Raw genomic sequence first — 17,911 nt, 5'->3', positions numbered from 1 at the left:
GACTTGTGTTGAAATTACATTCTGCCTTTTGTTTTATTTTTTAAAAATCCATATTTTCCTATTTTTTGCCATTTATAAAGTACCAATAAAGTTGGGCTATTTTCAGTGACTTTACCCTTTCCTAAATATAATCAGAGCTCCCTATCTACCTTTGAAGCAACCCCTCTCTTCTCTAAGGGTAAGGTGACACTGGGAGATTCGGGGAGATTTAGTCTCCCGGCGACTGATCGTCTCTTCTTTGGAGCGACTAATCTCCCTGAACAGCTTCCCCCTGTCTTCCGCTAGAATAAAAAACCGCCTGCGGCATGGCACTCGTGGCGCTTTGTTTTCTGAAGTCGCCCGAAGTTTCCTTGTGAGGACTTGGGAAAACAAGGCGCTGCGAGTGCCATGCCGCAGGCGTTTTTTTATTCAAGCAGGTGGAAGACAGGGGGAAGCAGTTCAGGGAGATTAGTCGCTCCAAAAGGAGAGACGATTAGTTGACCGGCCGACTAAATCTCCCGAAATCCCCCAGTGTGACCTTACCGTAAGCAGTCGGCTTTGAGCAGCTTATTATCAGGGGCTTCTCAGTGGGCACTTCATTTGTTTTATCAGTTCCTTTGAAGTTCTTCAGGTTCAGGAACTGCCTTCATATTCTTTTTAAGTGCCAGAAATTACAGAAACAATTGATATTTCTTAAATAAAACAATATGCAAAAAGTATGTTCAGCACATGCCTTATTTATTGAGCACATTTTAAAAAGAGGTGTATACTGGGGAACTACCATACAGCAGACCCCACAGTCATGTTCACCCCCCAAGATTTTTTTTTCATTTATAAAAACAGTACCGGTACAAATTGTGCATATATCCTTAATTTCAACATAACTAGTAAATGTTTTTAGTTCAGGTATGGGATCACTTATTCAGAAACCTGTTATCTGGAAAGCTCCAAATTGTGAGAAAGCCATCTCCCATAGAATCAATTTTAAATCAAAATGTATTTGAATAGTTTTCTTCTCCTTTTATAATAATTAAAAGGGAATTGCACTTGATTCTAACTAAACTGCATACATCAATATTAGTGGCAAAAGGTAGCACTAAAATATAATAAGCTGCAGTAGCCCAGTTTCTTGACTAGGGGGCACGGGAGGGAGGGCACTGACTGGAAAGGAGACACTTTATTATAGTGTCCCAACCCAAACATCTGTTAAATAGTAACAAAACTACAAATATGCCTTCAGTATGAGGATTTGTAAGTCTGGATATACATCTGTATGCAAAAATGCCAGAAATGTATCCTCACATGCACAGGTGACTGAAAACTTGTGCATTATAAAAAAAAATAATCACCTTGGTGTTCCATAACCTGTAAAAAAGCACTCTGCCTCTGGCCTTGTGTGAGTATATGGTCTTGGAACTCCTCTGTGACATACAGTAAGTAATATCCTATTAGTTTTTTCATTTTACTGAGTGGTGAACAATGAAGAGCGTTTCTCAAATCCCCTTAAATTATAGAGATTGTATAAGGACTCCACAAGGTATAAAACCACATGTTGGTACTGGCAGACTCTGACTACATTAAGGATCCAGTAAGGTTCCTTTGTATTTTTATACTGCTGCAGCAATAGTGCACATTAAACTGATTAAAATAGAAGCTATTGGGTGCTGAGATTTTAATAATTTTATTCTTTCCGATCAGAACTGCGGTTCCAGAGACAACACCCATTAACCAACTACTTGTGAGTTTCACTTGCACAGATCCAGATGTGAACAGCACAAAACTCACCTACAGCATAATCCCTAATGCTAACTCTCTGTACTCCTTCCGGATGTCTGGGTCACAGCTACTGGTGAGAGCGGGCACATACCTTGTACTACTGTGTAAGATATGTTGTATGCTTGGAAAAAGGAGTCAGGCCACACACGTTAATCTTGTTTGTTCATTTGCTCCAAAGGTTTTCTCTTATCTCTCTTAACTGTTGTTATACTGTTTATTTTATTTATTTTGGCTATCATACTTATACTTTTTTTTCTCTTCTGCTTTCTCATCGTCTGCTTCTTAAGGCTCTACCCTTACTTTTTGCATTTTGCATCTCCTGAACCTCCCATCATCCCTTTTCTGTCTTCTGGTACCCTAGCTTCCATTTTGCCTGCTCCCCACATCTCATTAGCCTCAATTTAACACAATAATCTTTGGCAATGCGGCAGCTAAAGATTTGTATACCCATCTGCTGATTTGATGTGTACTGTTCAGCATGCTTTGTTTTACACATACATAGACTAGCAGGTTGTAGGTACACTGTGTATGCCATCCATACTCTGCAAACATGGCTTAGCTGTGCAGCAAAGGGACTGGATTCAGAGTTATCAATACATATTCCAATTGATGAAGCCTTAGGTGTAGACAATATATTGGACAGAAAAATGTAAATGGCATACAGCGTTGTGACATGCCTGAAGAGAAAGCAGCCTGCAGCCAATACATAAGCACCCTTCTAGAGAAAGAAATCAGGGTCTACCAGCATCGGAGTCCACTTGGTATTACCTGGTATCCTGATAGGTAAGTTTAGTTCTGCGGGATAGAGCAGAGTGCTGAATACTATATAATATAAACATTGATTTGTATTGTTCTTTTCATTTACTAATGCCAGATGTACAGTATCACTATTGCCAAATGGACAGTATCACACCAAGCATTTTAAATTGTACACATTAAGGTGGATAAATAGAACTTCTGTATACAGGTAGGCTGTATACTATTACATCCAGGACATATAAATTAAAATAGCCATTCTATTTTTTTTAGGTTAACCAGACCTTAACCTATGATTCTGCTGAAATGGCCAGTTTAAATTTCCAGTATGCAGCCACCGTTGTTGTGAGTGATGGTGGCTCTCCTCCACTTATCAGTGAGTACCATTTTCAACATCTTTTTTCCCAAACCACTTGTACATATACAGCAGCAAAACCAACAATTTGCTGTCTCCTCCACCCCAGGCTTTTCAATGAAAACTATAGTGATTAAGAAGCAAGGAATTAGTACCACAGACTTTATAGCTGCTCTCTTCTTGCTGCTGTAAGTGTCACTGAAGGCAGACATTACTTAACTCGTTCCTGTGTCTCATAGGTATAATGATACCCATTCACTACAGTTTGGAAGGTGCCTGCCAGTGACAGCAATGTCACTATACTTAACATTTACTGTCAGAGTTCCTTTGATTGATAACATACAGTATTGTGCTTTTTATTTTTAAATATATATTACCGCCCATGCAATAAAAACAAAACAAATATGCAAAATAAAATTCAGGATCTGTTTTGAATTGGCCATGCTATGTGTGGGGATGAACCAAATCCAGGATTGTGTTCAGGATTCAGCTGGGTCTGTGCTCTTTGAAATTGTATCAATAACAGTAAGTAGACATGAATCCAAACCCTAAAAGTTTTAAGACTTTAAAACACTAATGGCAGAGACCGATGAAAAGGTTCGGGGAGATTTAGTCGGCTGGCGACATATCACCTCTTCTTTGGGCGACTAATTTCCCCAAACTGCCTCCCCACCAGCTAGAATCTAAATTTCCGGCAGGATGGTACTCGGAGCGCTTAGTTTTCCAAAGTCGCCCAAAGTTGCCTCATGAGTGCCATCCCGCCGGCGATTTAGCTTTTACCCAGCAGGGAGGCAGTTCGGGGGATCAGTCGGCCCCCAGAAAGAAGAGGCGATTAGTTGCCGGGCGATTAATCTCCCCGAATCTTCATGTGTGTTTCTGCCCTAAAGGCTAATTTCTAAGGGCTCATTTACAAATGTAGGGTACTGTACACATTTCAGACATGTGCAGTATTTTCCCCTAATTGGTGCTCGCCACAAGCATGCAACTAACTTTAATGAGATGCATTAATGCACACTCAATCAGTGTCGGACTGGCCCACCAGGATACCGGGAGAACTCCCGGTGGGCCCAGGTGTCAGTGGGCCCTCATGCTACTAAACATTTGGCCTATATCATGGCCATTCCCTATTTCTTTGAGAACAAACTGACACTGATTATTTGTTTGTATTTCTGCATTATACAGCTACCACAGATATATATATTAAAAAAACACACACACATAAATCTTTTTTTCCTCTTAGCCAATATTCCTGTGTTTGTCACTGTCACTCCCGTGAATCAATACCCCCCTGTGTGCAATGGACCTTTCGTTTACTCTGTGAATGAGAATGCCCCGTTTGGAACTGTTGTCGGTCAGGTGAATGGCACCGATGCGGACTACAAGTTTAACAATGTAGAATTCAGCATCCAAGGAGGAACTAATCCACCTGCCTTTTACATCAATCCTCGCAATGGTAAGATCACTGCTCCTTCATGAAATATGATTAAAATAACTAGGTTTAATCCTGAAAAGGAGGTTAAGATAAGACCCAATGCCTCATTAAGACGTACAGAAGTTAGGGAGTGGCAGGGGTGCAGGCCACAATTGGGCTCTGTACTTATCACCTGGCCTATGGCAGGCAGTAAGGATAAGACTGTGTTCCACCCACTGCTGCACTTTGCACCATGCACCAGATATATTATCTGCCATGAAAAGCAGTGCACAGCCAGACCATAGGTAGAAGCGGTCTGTGCATGAGCACAAAGGGGCATGCTCTTGTGTTGTTTTATTTATCTTAGTGATAGGAGAATAATTATAATTTTGAAGGAAATGGGATTCTGTACCATAACATTGTTCCAAGGTTTTCTGAAGACATCTTGCTCTTGCAGAATAATAAGAAAAAACGAAGGGTACAAAGTTTTACTTAAAGGGATACTGTCATGGGAAAAAAAATTTTTTTCAAAATGAATCAGTTAATAGTGCTGCTCCAGCAGAATTCTGCACTGAAATCCATTTCTCAAAAGAGCAAACAGATGTTTTTATATTCAATCTTGAAATCTGACATGGGGCTAGACATATTGTCAATTTCCCCAGCTGCCCCAAGTCATGTGACTTGTGCTCTGATAAACTTCAATCACTCTTTACTTCTGTACTGCAAGTAAAGGTGGCCATACATGGAGAGATCCGCTCGTTTGGCGATGTCGCCAAACGAGCGGATCTCCCTCCAATATGCCCACCTTGAGGTGGGCAATATCGGGCTGATCCGATCGTGGGCCCTAGGGCCCAACGATCGGATCCTAGCGAAAGCAGACAGGTGGTCGGATCGCGGAACCGCATCAACGAACAGATGCGGCCGTGATCCGACGGTATTTTTAGTCCCATCCGATCGAGATCTGGCCGACTTTCGGCCAGATCTCGGTCGAGGAAGCCCGTCGGGGGCCCCCATACACGGTCTGTCGGCAGCTTTTATCGGCCCGTGTATGGCCACCTTTAGAGTAATATCACCCCCCTCCCTTTTCCTCCCCCAGCAGCCAAACAAAAGAACAATGGGAAGGTAACCAGATAGCAGCTCCCTAACACAAGATAACAGCTGCCTGGTAGATCTAAGAACAACACTCAATAGTAAAAACCCATGTCTCACTGAGACACATTCAGTTACATTGTGAAGGAAAAACAGCAGCCTGCCAGAAAGCATTTCTCTCCTAAAGTGCAGGCACAAGTCACATGACTTGGGGCAGCTGGGAAATTGACAAAATGTCTAGCCCCATGTCAGATTTCAAAATTGAATATAAAAAAATCTGTTTGCTCTTTTGAGAAATGGATTTCAGTGCAGAATTCTGCTGGGGTAGCACTATTAACTGATGTGTTTTGAAAAAAACATGTTTTCTGATGACAGAATCCCTTTAACGTTTAGTAGGCCATCACAATCAATCAGCAAATAGCACTGTCTGAAAGCAAAAAATTTAATTGGTTGATACACATTACAAAACTTCAATCCAACTTTGGAACCAGCTGTAAAAAAATTGTTGCATTTTACACAAACAAATGCAACATTTCCGCCATTCAGTAAAACCTAGCACAATACTAGTTGACATTATCATAAATGATCAAGACTGATCAAAACTACTGACTAATTGCCATTCTATTTTAGTCTGTTGCATATTACACCTTTCCTCCAAAGTCTGCATAATAATTGAATGAGGACCATATTGTAACACAATTGCAGCAACATGCATCAAATTTCAATCATTTACGTAGTTACTATCATTATAACTGCACTTGACTGATAAAAATGTATAGCTCTTTGGTTGCTGCTTTGCATCAAATGAAAAAAAAAACACTTTACAGTCTTTACAATGGGGCAAAAAGTTACTAAGAAGTATGATGTTGAGGCAAAAAGACATAAAGTACATGTGAAAAGTTTACTGTCCAGTCACAGTGACACATAAACCTTGCAGACTCTAAGCAAAGTCTGTTTTTTTTTTCCAGGAGAGGTTCATCTCCTTGGCCCTCTGGACTATGAGACTACCACCACCTATTCACTTAAAATCCAAGTAGTGGATCTGAACAATGACATCAAACCTGACCCAGAAAACCAAAAGACCACCTTCTGTACCATAACAATCAATGTACAGGTAAGTCAAATAATGTACATGAATGTAGGCAACATTAAAACAATAGGGACAGAGTTAGAAAATAGGTAGATCCATAGCAATGAGTAAAGGTTAGGAACACCCAAGCAATTAGGCACCCAATATAAAAGAGACTCCTTGCAGACTTCCAAAATCATAGCACCTCCCTGCTCATATTTTTAGTAAATTGAGACATTATGTTAATGGGCAAAATCACCTCTAACAGACTCCAGATATACAGTACTTTCAAAATTAAAAAATCTAGATTAAGGGGCAGATTTACATATGGTCGAATATCAAGGGTATCGATATTCGAACAATTTTCTTCGACCAAAAAATTGTTAGCAAGCCTATGGGGACCTTCCCCATAGCTAACATTGCACCTCGGTAGGTGTTAGGTGGCGAAGTAGGGGGTCGAAGAGACAGTACTTCGATTATCGAATGGTCGAATATTCAAACGATTTATAGTTCGAATCATTGTATTCGAAGTCGAAGGTCGAAGTAGCCAATTTGATGGTCAAAGTAGCCAAAACAACATTCGAAATTCGAAGTTTTTTTTTATTTTATTCCTTCACTCGAGCAAAGTAAATGGGCCCCTCAGTAAACTTTGGCCAAGAATAACATGGAGGTCCTCACATCTTCTTTGGATTCAAGAATAACATGAACAGATTATTTAATCTTCTTTATCTGAACAAGAGATACTGTAAATTGTCATTTACTTTTAACCTGAGCTGCAATAGCACTACGTGGTGCAAAAGCACACCCTTTAAGTGCTTCAGGTGGTCCAGGGACTAGCTGAGTTCTGCACCTGGAAATTGGAAATTTAGGTGAAGAGCACATCAGGTTTTTGCTATTATTTCTACTCAAAATACTATTGACGTGATTTTACAAAGATGTGTACTTATGCTTTAATATGCCTTATTATAAATGTAATTCTTAATAAGGGGATAATGTAAAAAATTATTTTCAGTACTGCTGAACTATAACTGCGAGGGCATACTAGCTGGACTGGGGGACTGCCATTTGGACATCCCTGTTCTCTAACCCTGGTCGTATATACCAACCCCACCTCTCAACTTTAGGTTCATCAAAAATACTGATTCTATGCCTTTGTATTTTTCAGGATTATAATGACAACCCTCCATTCTGCACTCCTCCATATTACTTAACAACCATTTACTCCACCCTCAGTACCACAGCCAATGTCCAGTCCCTGAATTGCAAGGACAATGATGTCACTTCAGTGCTGACCTACACCATCGTTGGTGGTACATATACTTAGTTCTGGGTTTATTTTGTATTACAAGCACGATAAAATAAATTGCATTGTGTTCTTTTCAGTGGCGTATTTTACATTATTTTGTTTCAAAGTTATACTGGGAAATTATGAGTTTGTATCTGCTAAAATATTTTATTATTTTTGTGGACTTTCTATAAATGACGTGGCAAGGATATTCTATTTAATTCATATAATCAAGATGTACTTTTCACTAGGAAAGATTGGCACTAAACCACAGTCAGACCACGCTCCTTTTATCTTGCAAAGTAAAGGCCACATAAAGTTTAGCTCTTTTCCTTTAATCAAAGCAATCAAATACAGGAGAAGCTACTCTAGAAGCAATAGCGTAACTAGATAAAGGGCTCCACAGAAAATTACTTTTCAGGCCCCCAAAATGTCTAGAGGTTGACATGTTTTACCAATATTCATTGAAATTATATATGAATTAGGGCCTCATGGACCCCCTATACCTCCTGGGCTCCCCTGTGGCCGCAGGGTCTGCTTCCTCTGTAGTTACACCCCTGTCTAGAGAGCAGGCGGAAGAGTTGTCTGCATTGTCTGGGAAAGGCTGTGGTGTACAACTATACTTGCTGTGTGTTTCTGGCATATAGACATTTAGGGATTGTTTCCTGTTTGCTCCATTTTTTTAATGTATTTTGCCTGGACTGTACAAGTCAGGCAGCGTTGAGCATGCTCCCTGGAATCCAGAACTTGGAGGATTGGCTTCCAGTGTGCAGTAATTGTAGAAAATGGTGGAGAATGCCAAAACAAATTATATAAGCACTGCCAAAATATAATGGTGCAGTAACAAAAAAAAAAATATAATGATGCAGTAACAAAAATTAAACGGAGAGAGGATCTCACAATTCACCCCAGTCCAAGTGCACTATATATATATATAGTTCCAGTGTGCAGTACTCAAAACCACCTCCTATAGACTTACACTTGAACAGTCTGATAAGTAGTGATTCCATGACTTGATAAGCAATAATTGCAGAAAAATATTTATGGATGGTCATTTTGGGTGCTAGGGCTGCTTAAAAGAAGGCGCTCATAGCACCAGAAACAGTTGTGTGGGACATTACCAAAATGCAACGCATAGCAGAGCAGAATTCCTTAGTTAATTGTTACCTACATTTGTCTTTAAATTTGTGGCCATTTAACAGCAAGCCATGTGGCAACTAATTTTTACGATTCAGTATAAATATATTCACTATAGAGAGTATCATATGCTTTATTCACAGGTGACACTAATAATCGTTTTTATATGAATGGTAACAGTGTAAGACACAACCCTTTCTCCTACAACAACAATGGTATTAACGATCCTTTGACATTTGAACTCCTGGTCCTGGTGACAGACAGCACTAACCCCCCTCAGTACAGTACTACGGCAACTGTGATTGTTAATGTAGTTCCGTGGACTACTACACAACCTACCACTACGTCAACTACCACGGTGAGGAGTTAGATGGAACATCCTTAATTTAACATGATGGAAAGTAACCAATGCATACTGAACAAAAAAAAAACAAAGTGAATGTAAAATCCATTTATAAATAGAGTATATATCTCCTTTAGGGATAAAGCATAGAAAATAATAGCCAATGAAAAACTGTGAATATCTCCAGTGTGTCACAGCTCTTATAATATATCTCATGCACTAAGCATTTTAATTATTAAATACTTTTTAGCTGGCTGGGTTTCCCAGTTCTCACTTTGAGCTTTATTTATAATTTTTTGCTGTATCATCTTGGACACATATTAAACCCATCTTCTTTTTGTTTATAAGCCACCATTAAAACTCATCTCATACATATTAAATTGTACTTCCATAGAAAATCCTTTCTAGATGAAATTCAGCTGAGTTCTCTTAATTTTTCTGCAGACTCCACAAAAACAAACAAGGATTGTGTATGGGACAGTGACATACTGGCAACCTGACGTTTGGTTTATGGTGGTCCTGACAATCACAGGTTTGCTCCTTCTTGGAGGCCTTGCACTGCTAGCCTGGAAATTAACTAAAGGGTAAGTATTGTTATAATGGTAGAATCAATTGACCCTGGAGCCTTACTCCAGCACAAGGGCTATTTATGCCTGTATATTAACTACCCACTTAGGGCAGAGACATATGCGGCAATTTGGGGAGATTAGTCGCCAGGCGACAAATCTCCTCTTCTTCGGGTCGACTCATCCCCCAGAACTGCCTCACCTGCCTTCCCACCAGCTAGAATGAAAATCGCCGGCGGGATGGCACTCGGATCGCTTAGTTTTTCGAAGTCATCCGAAGTTGCCTCCCCGAATTGCCACGTGTGTCTCTGCCCTTAGACTGTAATCTCTATGTGGGAGACACTTCTTTGTTACTGTGTCTCTTCACAAATTACACTTAGGGGTCTATTTATCAAAGGCTGGATTTTAGTGGTTTTAGAGGTTTTTGAAACCACAACTACACCCACAATCTCTAAAAATACGAATGTCACGACATTTATTAAGATATCTGAATAAAAAAAGTACAAATGGAAAATTAGGCTGAAAATTAGCTAAAAAAATACGAACACCTCATAAACCTATAGAAATGTGAGTTTTTCGAGAAATTCCTAGCGGAAAAAACAATACAAAAACCTCTAAATGTCCAAATTGATTTAAAACGTTCCAATAGGATCAGGGCAGCTCCCATTGACTTCTATAGTACCTCAATAACTTTTACCTGCCAAAGTTTTGTATTAGTGGTTTTCGTGATTTTTACACTTAATAAAAAAAAACATGCTTTTTTAGAGATTCTTGGAAATAATCAAAATAATTTTTTTAGTAAATATGCACCATAATCTTAGCATATTTATTTAATATTTACTGCACTGTTTGTCCACCTGGTGTGTACTTTCCTATGCTGTAAAACTGTACAGCACTACGTATCCTACTATCGTTTTTTAAAATGCATATATTCCAGAAACCTCAAGGCACATACCCTAATTTGCTCCCATTGCCTTCTAAGAGTATTGCAGCATTGATTGCAAGTCCTCTGCTGGGCAGCTATTCTTATTAAGGTGGCCATACATGGGCAAATTTCGTAGTGTGAAATGACCATTTTTAGCACAATCCAATAAAATCTTCTACTTATCGTTACATTGATGGAGTGCAAACGATTGTATTGTGGATGGTACATACAGTTATTCATTGTTAAACGATTGTTCACTGTGCATGCCTTTTGCGAAAGTAATCAAAGGAACAGACAGCCTTATATATTAGGGGTCAGATTTATTAAGGGTCAAAGTGAAAATTCGAATTTCACACTAGTGGACTGAATGACTTTGATAAATATGCCCCAAAGTCTCCTTTACATATTGTTTACCATGGATGGGTGAATCATTCCTTCAAACGATCCTTTAGCCAATAGGATCATTCACCGAGCAGCAACAAAATCTGCCCATGTATGACCAACTTTATAGGAGAATTGGAAGACAATTTTAGGTGCTCTAAACAAAGGCTTTTATATGAGAGGGAATAATCCAGGGCAGGTTGTGGCCTACTGTTGTCAGTTGGCACATACATCATTGAATCAAATTGTAATAAAAACTTGTCATTGCCTCTAGATATGCTTTTTGATAGATAGGGGGACATGCATTTCTCTGTAGTGATAATTGTTTACTGATGTAGTGATATTTGTTTGTTAATGATTGCTTAGTATTCTATTAACAAGCAGACTCATTTTTATTTCTAGATGCACAATCTGTTCTTCTGGTGCACAAGAGGCAACACAACCATTACTGAAAGACAGGTGAGTTCAAAAAAATGCAGGTATGGGATCTATATATTCACAATGCTTAGGACAAGGGGTTGTCTAGAAAAGGGGCCTCTTGGCAAATTAGAGCATTTCTACTACTGAAAACATTTAAACATTTTAAAAACATGTCTGATCATCTTCTGATAGCCCCCCAACCTTGGATACATGCAAAGATCTTCGGCACTATCTTTAGTCAGGATAAATGAAAGCATTATTGTGGTAGGGAGCAAGCTTATATTTTCTAAACAACAGTTTATTTTACATCTGTTTTAAATCATGCACAGTCCTTGAACTATGAAAATCCCTCTACATTAAACAAATAGCTCAGTCATATCACTCACTACACAGATTGCCTTTCCAACACTCTTGCAGCAGAAACAACTCTGTTTCCCTGCATGGTCCAATTTAAAGTAGGGTGGAAGGAGCTGCAGATTTATTTGGGGCCACAGGTTGCATATGACTGGACCAATGATATTATGAGAATTATTTAGATTTTTGTACTAAAATCTGTGTGAATGTGTAGGTTAAGGGGCAGATTTACTAAGGGTCGAATATCGAGGGTTAATTAACCCTCGATATTCGACTAGGAACTAAAATCGTTCGACTTCGAATATCGAAGTCGAACGATTTAGCGCTAATCCTACGATCGAACGAATATCCTTCGATCAAAAAAAACGCAGGCAAGCCTATGGGGACCTTCCCCATAGGCTAACATTGACTTCGGTAGCTTTTAGCTGCCGAAGTAGGGGGTCGAAGTTTTTCTTAAAGAGACAGTACTTCGATTATCGAATGGTCGAATAGTCGAACGATTTTTAGTTCGAATCGTTCGATTCGAAGTCGAAGTAGTAGTCGAAGGTCGAAGTAGCCCATTCGATGGTCGAAGTAGCCAAAAAAACACTTCGAAATTCGAAGTTTTTTTAATTCGAATACTTCACTCGAGCTTTGTAAATGTGCTGAGGTGTGTAAATATGACTGCATTTTGCTTTCATCCACCAACGGCTAAGTACTAAAGTACCAATAATCTGCTGTCTCTTAAACAAACTCGGAACTCTGACATCCATCCTCCATAATGTCCAGTTGCCTGTCTCTTAAACAAATCTAGAATTGCCTGTCTTCTATTTTTCAGTTCCCTTACAGGTGTGGATCGAGCAGCAGAGGTGCCTAAAGATCCACCACCGGAGCAACCACCAAACAAGGAGAAAAAAGACATTGCCCCACTTAGCCCTCTGAGCTTGGTACAAAAAGTCATTATATTTGCTTTCATTATAAATGACTTTATATTGTATTTATCTTATATTAGTATACCATAGTCCTAGCAAATGGGTCTTGATCCTTTCTCTGTTAATAAGAGTGTGCCACTACTGCACTGGATTAGGAAAGTGAAAGTAATAAGGATAGTTTATGAATACCATTTGTTATGGAATATGTTCCAATTGTCATTGTTCTGAAAGCCTCAGCAACAGTTCAGATAACTAGGATAGTGTCATACAGTATGGATGCTGCAGGACAGTAGCTTAGTTGCACTGAAGGATGAATCAGTGCTCTAGTGATGATAACATGAAAACTTTTGAATCTGAGTTGTCTTCAGTATAGATGCACTGAATCCTGGACTCAATCCAAGTTATTTTTGGCAATAATCTGGCCAAACTGAATCCGAACACTATATACTTGAAAAAATAAACGGCGTTCGCGCTTCTCACTGAAGGTTAGACCAGTGTTCTAGTGATGATAACATGAAAACTTTTGGATATGAGCTTTTAGGGGTGCAGTAAATCCCAGATTTGGCTCCAGATTCGGCCAAATCCGAACTATTGCTAGTGCAGAGAAATGCAATTGTGTTCTCTGCACTAGAAAAGCCGAATTTCTGGTTTAAAAAACAGAAATTCAGCTCTTAACGTTACTAGGAGTTGCATTTTTGCTTCCCCTGGTTACCAGTGTGGTGCTGCGGTCTGTGGCCAAATCAAAGAGCCTGGCAGAACCAAATCTGAACCCTTCAAGTGGATTTTCCATTGGCACATCTGCATGTCCAGTGCTGCGGAAGGGTTCTGATTTGTTTCAGTTTTCGGCCGAAGCCAAAAATGCAGGGTTCTGTGCATCCCTAATCTTCAGGGATGTGAAAATTGTGCAACAAGGGCCACAAAAGCATCAGTTATAGGTAGGAAGAGTGGGCGCCATATGCCAAAGCTAGTTGGTTATAGTAGACAGGGAGAGTAAAACTTTAGAATACTGTTGCCCAACTTACATTTATTTCTTGCTCATAGCAACTCATCAACAGCAGAAGGCTATCAGGGGGAGCTGCAAAAGTATCTTAAGAGAAATAGGTTTGAAAGTTTAGTTTACATAAATAACTAAGCTTAGAATGTGATTTTTTTTATCCTGGAAAATTAGACATCATTTGGCAAACTTCACTCAGGTTATATTAGTTTAGCTTGCAATTGACTAGGACCAATTGAGTTCGAAAAGAAGCCTTATACACAGTGGCAAATGAAATTCCTTATGCACAAAGCGAACTGTATAGTTCTAGTTGTGCAGAAACTCTCTGCACCCAAATAGGAGTCACAGTATTTGCAAAGTCAAGTGCCAAATATGTTTCCTAAGTCTGCACCTACACTGCAGCCCGAGAATCATATGCCTGCTGAGACACTTGTTATGGCAATGAGACTGGAGGTATGCTTCCAGTGAAACTTTGCACAAATCAGACTTGCATGGAGCAGTAGGAAGAAGGAAATCACAGCAGTTAATTTACAAGGATGCTAAATTACACCAAATCAGTTACCCATAGCAACCAAGCAACAACTCGTTTTGATAAATATATATATATATATATATATATGTGTGTATATATATATATATATATATATATATATATATATATATATATTTCTATAACTAAATATATTCTAAGAATACCATCTTACTGTAAGCATGATAACAATGAGTGACAATTTATAGTATATTACTTAGATTATGATTAAAATCACTAAGCAATCTACTGAGATCCACAGTTCATAAGGAATGGTGCTAGAAAGCAGAAATGTCATACAAACAACAAAGAAATTGAATCTAAATTGGCTTACCGTATAATAGAATGTCCCACTTACGTTCTAGGCATGGATTTATTTCAGTGAATTTATAACATTGATAGAGGGCTATTGACTATTTATGGCTTAGTTTTACATTATGTTTCTCTATTCCCACAGCAATTTGATGGCAGAGCTCAAGATCCAGGTAAACCTTCACTTTATTATTGTCAAGAAATAACAAGTCGTTTAGTCATTCAAATATAAACAGTAAATCCAACTATAGTCAGGTGATCCCAGTGGTGGCCAATAAAAGGGCAACCATGTTTGGGAATTTTAACCTTGAAAACAGCAATTAAATTGCAGGTAAAATGTATTCCCTGTGCAAAATGAATAATGAAGAAACTGAATTCTTACTGAATCATTTGAAAATTGAGCGCAGGACTGGCCAGACCATGGATGACTTTTACGTGGTTGGCCAGTTGAAATATATTGCAATATATGGACAAACAATCCCTGTTTTGTTTAAAGGATAATTCATTTTTTAGTAGCTTAAAGGAGAAGTTTTGGGGTGCCAAAAGTTAACCAACCCCCAGTGATCGCATTTACTTACCTGACACCTAGGGCTGGTGGTCCTATAAGGACAAAACTGCAAGGCCCAGAATTCTTCCAGTGAGCACCACGGAGCGATCGTCTTCCGGCTTCTTCTTTCTTCTCACAGCTGCACATGCACAGTAGATAGAAAAGTTGAACGTTTAGGAAAAAGCCAGCTATTTCATTCTACTGCGCATGCGTCTGCCCCGGGAAATTTGAAGAAAGAAGCAGGAAAACTATAACTCTGTGGTGCTCGCTGGAAGAATCCTGGGCTGTTGCAGTTTTCTCCTGATAGGTGCAACTGCCACGTTTTTGCCCCATGGAAAAATTTGGAAACCGGGCAGGCAGTTTTGACCCGTGCAGCCCAAAAAACCAGGCTGTCCTAGTCAAAACCATGCAGGTGGCAACCCTAACTGGCCCGGGGTGTCAAGTAAGTAAATGCAATCATTTGGGGGTGCCTAACTTTTGTCACCCCCGTGTAAAAAGGACTTCCCTTCTTCTTTAAGGCACAAAATATCTCAATGACCTTAACATATTGGTAATGGGTTGAGTGCAGAGGACCTCTTGTATATATATATTTATATATGTAATAGGATGCACTGCATTTCTTATTTATGTTGATGAAAACATTTAATGCTCAGTTAAAAACTCAAACCTAATAAAACCAAATATAATCCTGGGGAACTCCGTGTGCTTATATCTTCAATATGTATTTATTGCAATGCTTCCTGTATATTATGTGTCCTTATCTTACCTAGTCTATATCTTGTTTCCTATTATATCTTTCCGCCTTTAAATTTATAACTAATTCTTAGGTATCCATTTCATTATAAGTGCAAATGTGTCTAAAATTACCTTATTTCGGGGATTATCGTCATCTCCTATAATTAATCCATTCCCAGTTTGGTGTGGGTGAATACATATTTGGCGTAGAATGGGGGTACGTGTGCAGGAAAAATGATTAATTAATATCCATAAATATCGATATATCCCGCTATATCTCACACTCCAACGTCAAAATGTACTGTAAGAGAGGCATTTTGGATTCTTAAGATGGAAACGAGAGTACCAAAGGGTCTGAACATGAGACATGATATTACATACCTATATTGATACATGACAAGTGAGGGAAACAAATATTTACAGAGTACGGTACATTTTGACGTTGGAGTGGGAGATATGGTGGGATTTATAGAAATTTATGGATAACACGTACCACCACTCTATGCCAAATATGTATTCATCCACATCAAACTGGGAATGGATTAATTATAGGAGATTATGGTAATCCCCGAAATGAGGTAATTTTAGACACATCTGCATTTATGGGAGCAGCCACAGGGTTGTGAGTTTGGAGCGGTCCCTCTCGTATGTTGATGTAAAATTATGTTGCAAGATAATACAGGGTCAAAGTTGACCTTCTCTATTTCTTGTTGTGTTATTTGCTGAGCCTGGACCAAGGGCAGGGGTAAATTGGATCCACATCATCTAGTTACATGGCAGGCAAAGCAGTTACTAAGGGTGGGGTAATTGAGGTTCTCCTTGCCTCTCTAAGGCATTGAGCATATATTGTGGCTAGGTTTTCTCACCGTAATGCAAACATCAATGTGCTGATTGTACAGGGTACAGAATTGTACAGAATAGATAATGTAACTGTATTAATTATATGTAATATTATGAATGATAACATAGAGACATTGCCATACTATGTGCTTAATAAAAAAAACAACCTTTTTTTCTAGTTACGGGAAGAGAATATCTTTTCAACAGTCACACTGGGGAGAGGCGCTGGCTGTGACAATGAACCAGGAGTTTGGGAACCTTCTGCACTTTACTTACATATAAATGTTTGCCACCCTAATGTTCAACGGTTGTATTTACCCCTTATTGAGCTGCTGTTATTGATCTACAATCTTCATTCAAAGATTATTGTATTGTATTATAATTATTGTATTAGTATTGTATTTTTTACACTTAGGGGCAGATTTATTAAGGGTCGAATAGTAAATTTGAATTTTCAAATTCTTTTTTGGTAAAAACTCTCAAATTCGAATTGTGAATTATCCAAACTTGTTTCAAATTTTGAGATTTACCAAACCTATACCCTGGGAATAATTAGAGTTCCACTATTCGCCACCTAAAACCTGCCAAGTTCATGTATAAGTCAACGGGAGAGGTCCAGTGACCCATTTGATGATGCCTTCCTGACATTCAAGTTTTTTTCTGAGAAAAGACTTGATTCAGGTTAAGTCTAACTCGATTAGAATTCGATTCAAGTTTTTGGGTCGGTAATATTAGATATCTGATTTTTTTCTTAAATAACCTCCCAATCTAATTTTGAGTATATTCAAATTTATTAAAGTTAATAAAACTCACATGAATTCGAAATTCGACCTTTGATAAATGGGCCTTCCAATGTTCATGTTCAAACTAGGCATCAAGATATAATCATATTTGTGTGTGAGAATGTCTTTCAGAAATCAGAAATTACCTTTACATTACTCAGGAGTATATGGACTAGTATTAGCACTATAATACTAAAACCTAGTTTCAAACAACTAACAAATTGCAATTTTTCCCTGATGTAACTACTGCAGTTTTAGAACAAGAGAAGTCTTACTAAGCCACAGCATATTTATGGAAGAATGTCAGATGCATAATGGTTACTGTATTTTCTCTAACCCTTGCTTTGCCCTTACAAATTAACAATGTGTTCCTGGAAAAGAAGTTAAAATATAAGGCAGAGGCCCTGGTAAGGGA

At 38.7% G+C, this 17,911-nt stretch overlaps 1 protein-coding gene across 1 annotated transcript in view; it reads left to right on the top strand.

Moving 5' to 3' along the window:
* cdhr4.L (cadherin related family member 4 L homeolog) overlaps positions 1–17,153 on the top strand; it is a 34,522-nt gene extending 17,369 nt beyond the window's left edge. Inside the window, exons 10-20 of the mRNA XM_018258950.2 lie at positions 1,678–1,828; positions 2,785–2,887; positions 4,107–4,319; positions 6,335–6,480; positions 7,601–7,745; positions 9,001–9,215; positions 9,645–9,784; positions 11,475–11,531; positions 12,664–12,772; positions 14,738–14,765; positions 16,894–17,153. Coding sequence (XP_018114439.1) covers positions 1,678–1,828; positions 2,785–2,887; positions 4,107–4,319; positions 6,335–6,480; positions 7,601–7,745; positions 9,001–9,215; positions 9,645–9,784; positions 11,475–11,531; positions 12,664–12,772; positions 14,738–14,765; positions 16,894–16,949 — 1,363 coding nt within the window. The 3' untranslated portion in view covers positions 16,950–17,153. The remainder of the gene's footprint in view (positions 1–1,677; positions 1,829–2,784; positions 2,888–4,106; positions 4,320–6,334; positions 6,481–7,600; positions 7,746–9,000; positions 9,216–9,644; positions 9,785–11,474; positions 11,532–12,663; positions 12,773–14,737; positions 14,766–16,893) is intronic.
* Positions 17,154–17,911: the final 758 nt, after the last annotated feature.

Source organism: Xenopus laevis, chromosome 4L (assembly GCF_017654675.1).
Source record: "Xenopus laevis strain J_2021 chromosome 4L, Xenopus_laevis_v10.1, whole genome shotgun sequence".
Taxonomy (NCBI): Eukaryota; Metazoa; Chordata; class Amphibia; order Anura; family Pipidae; genus Xenopus; species Xenopus laevis.
The sequence above is the reverse complement of the archived record's forward strand: the minus strand, read 5'-3'. Positions and strand labels throughout refer to the sequence as shown.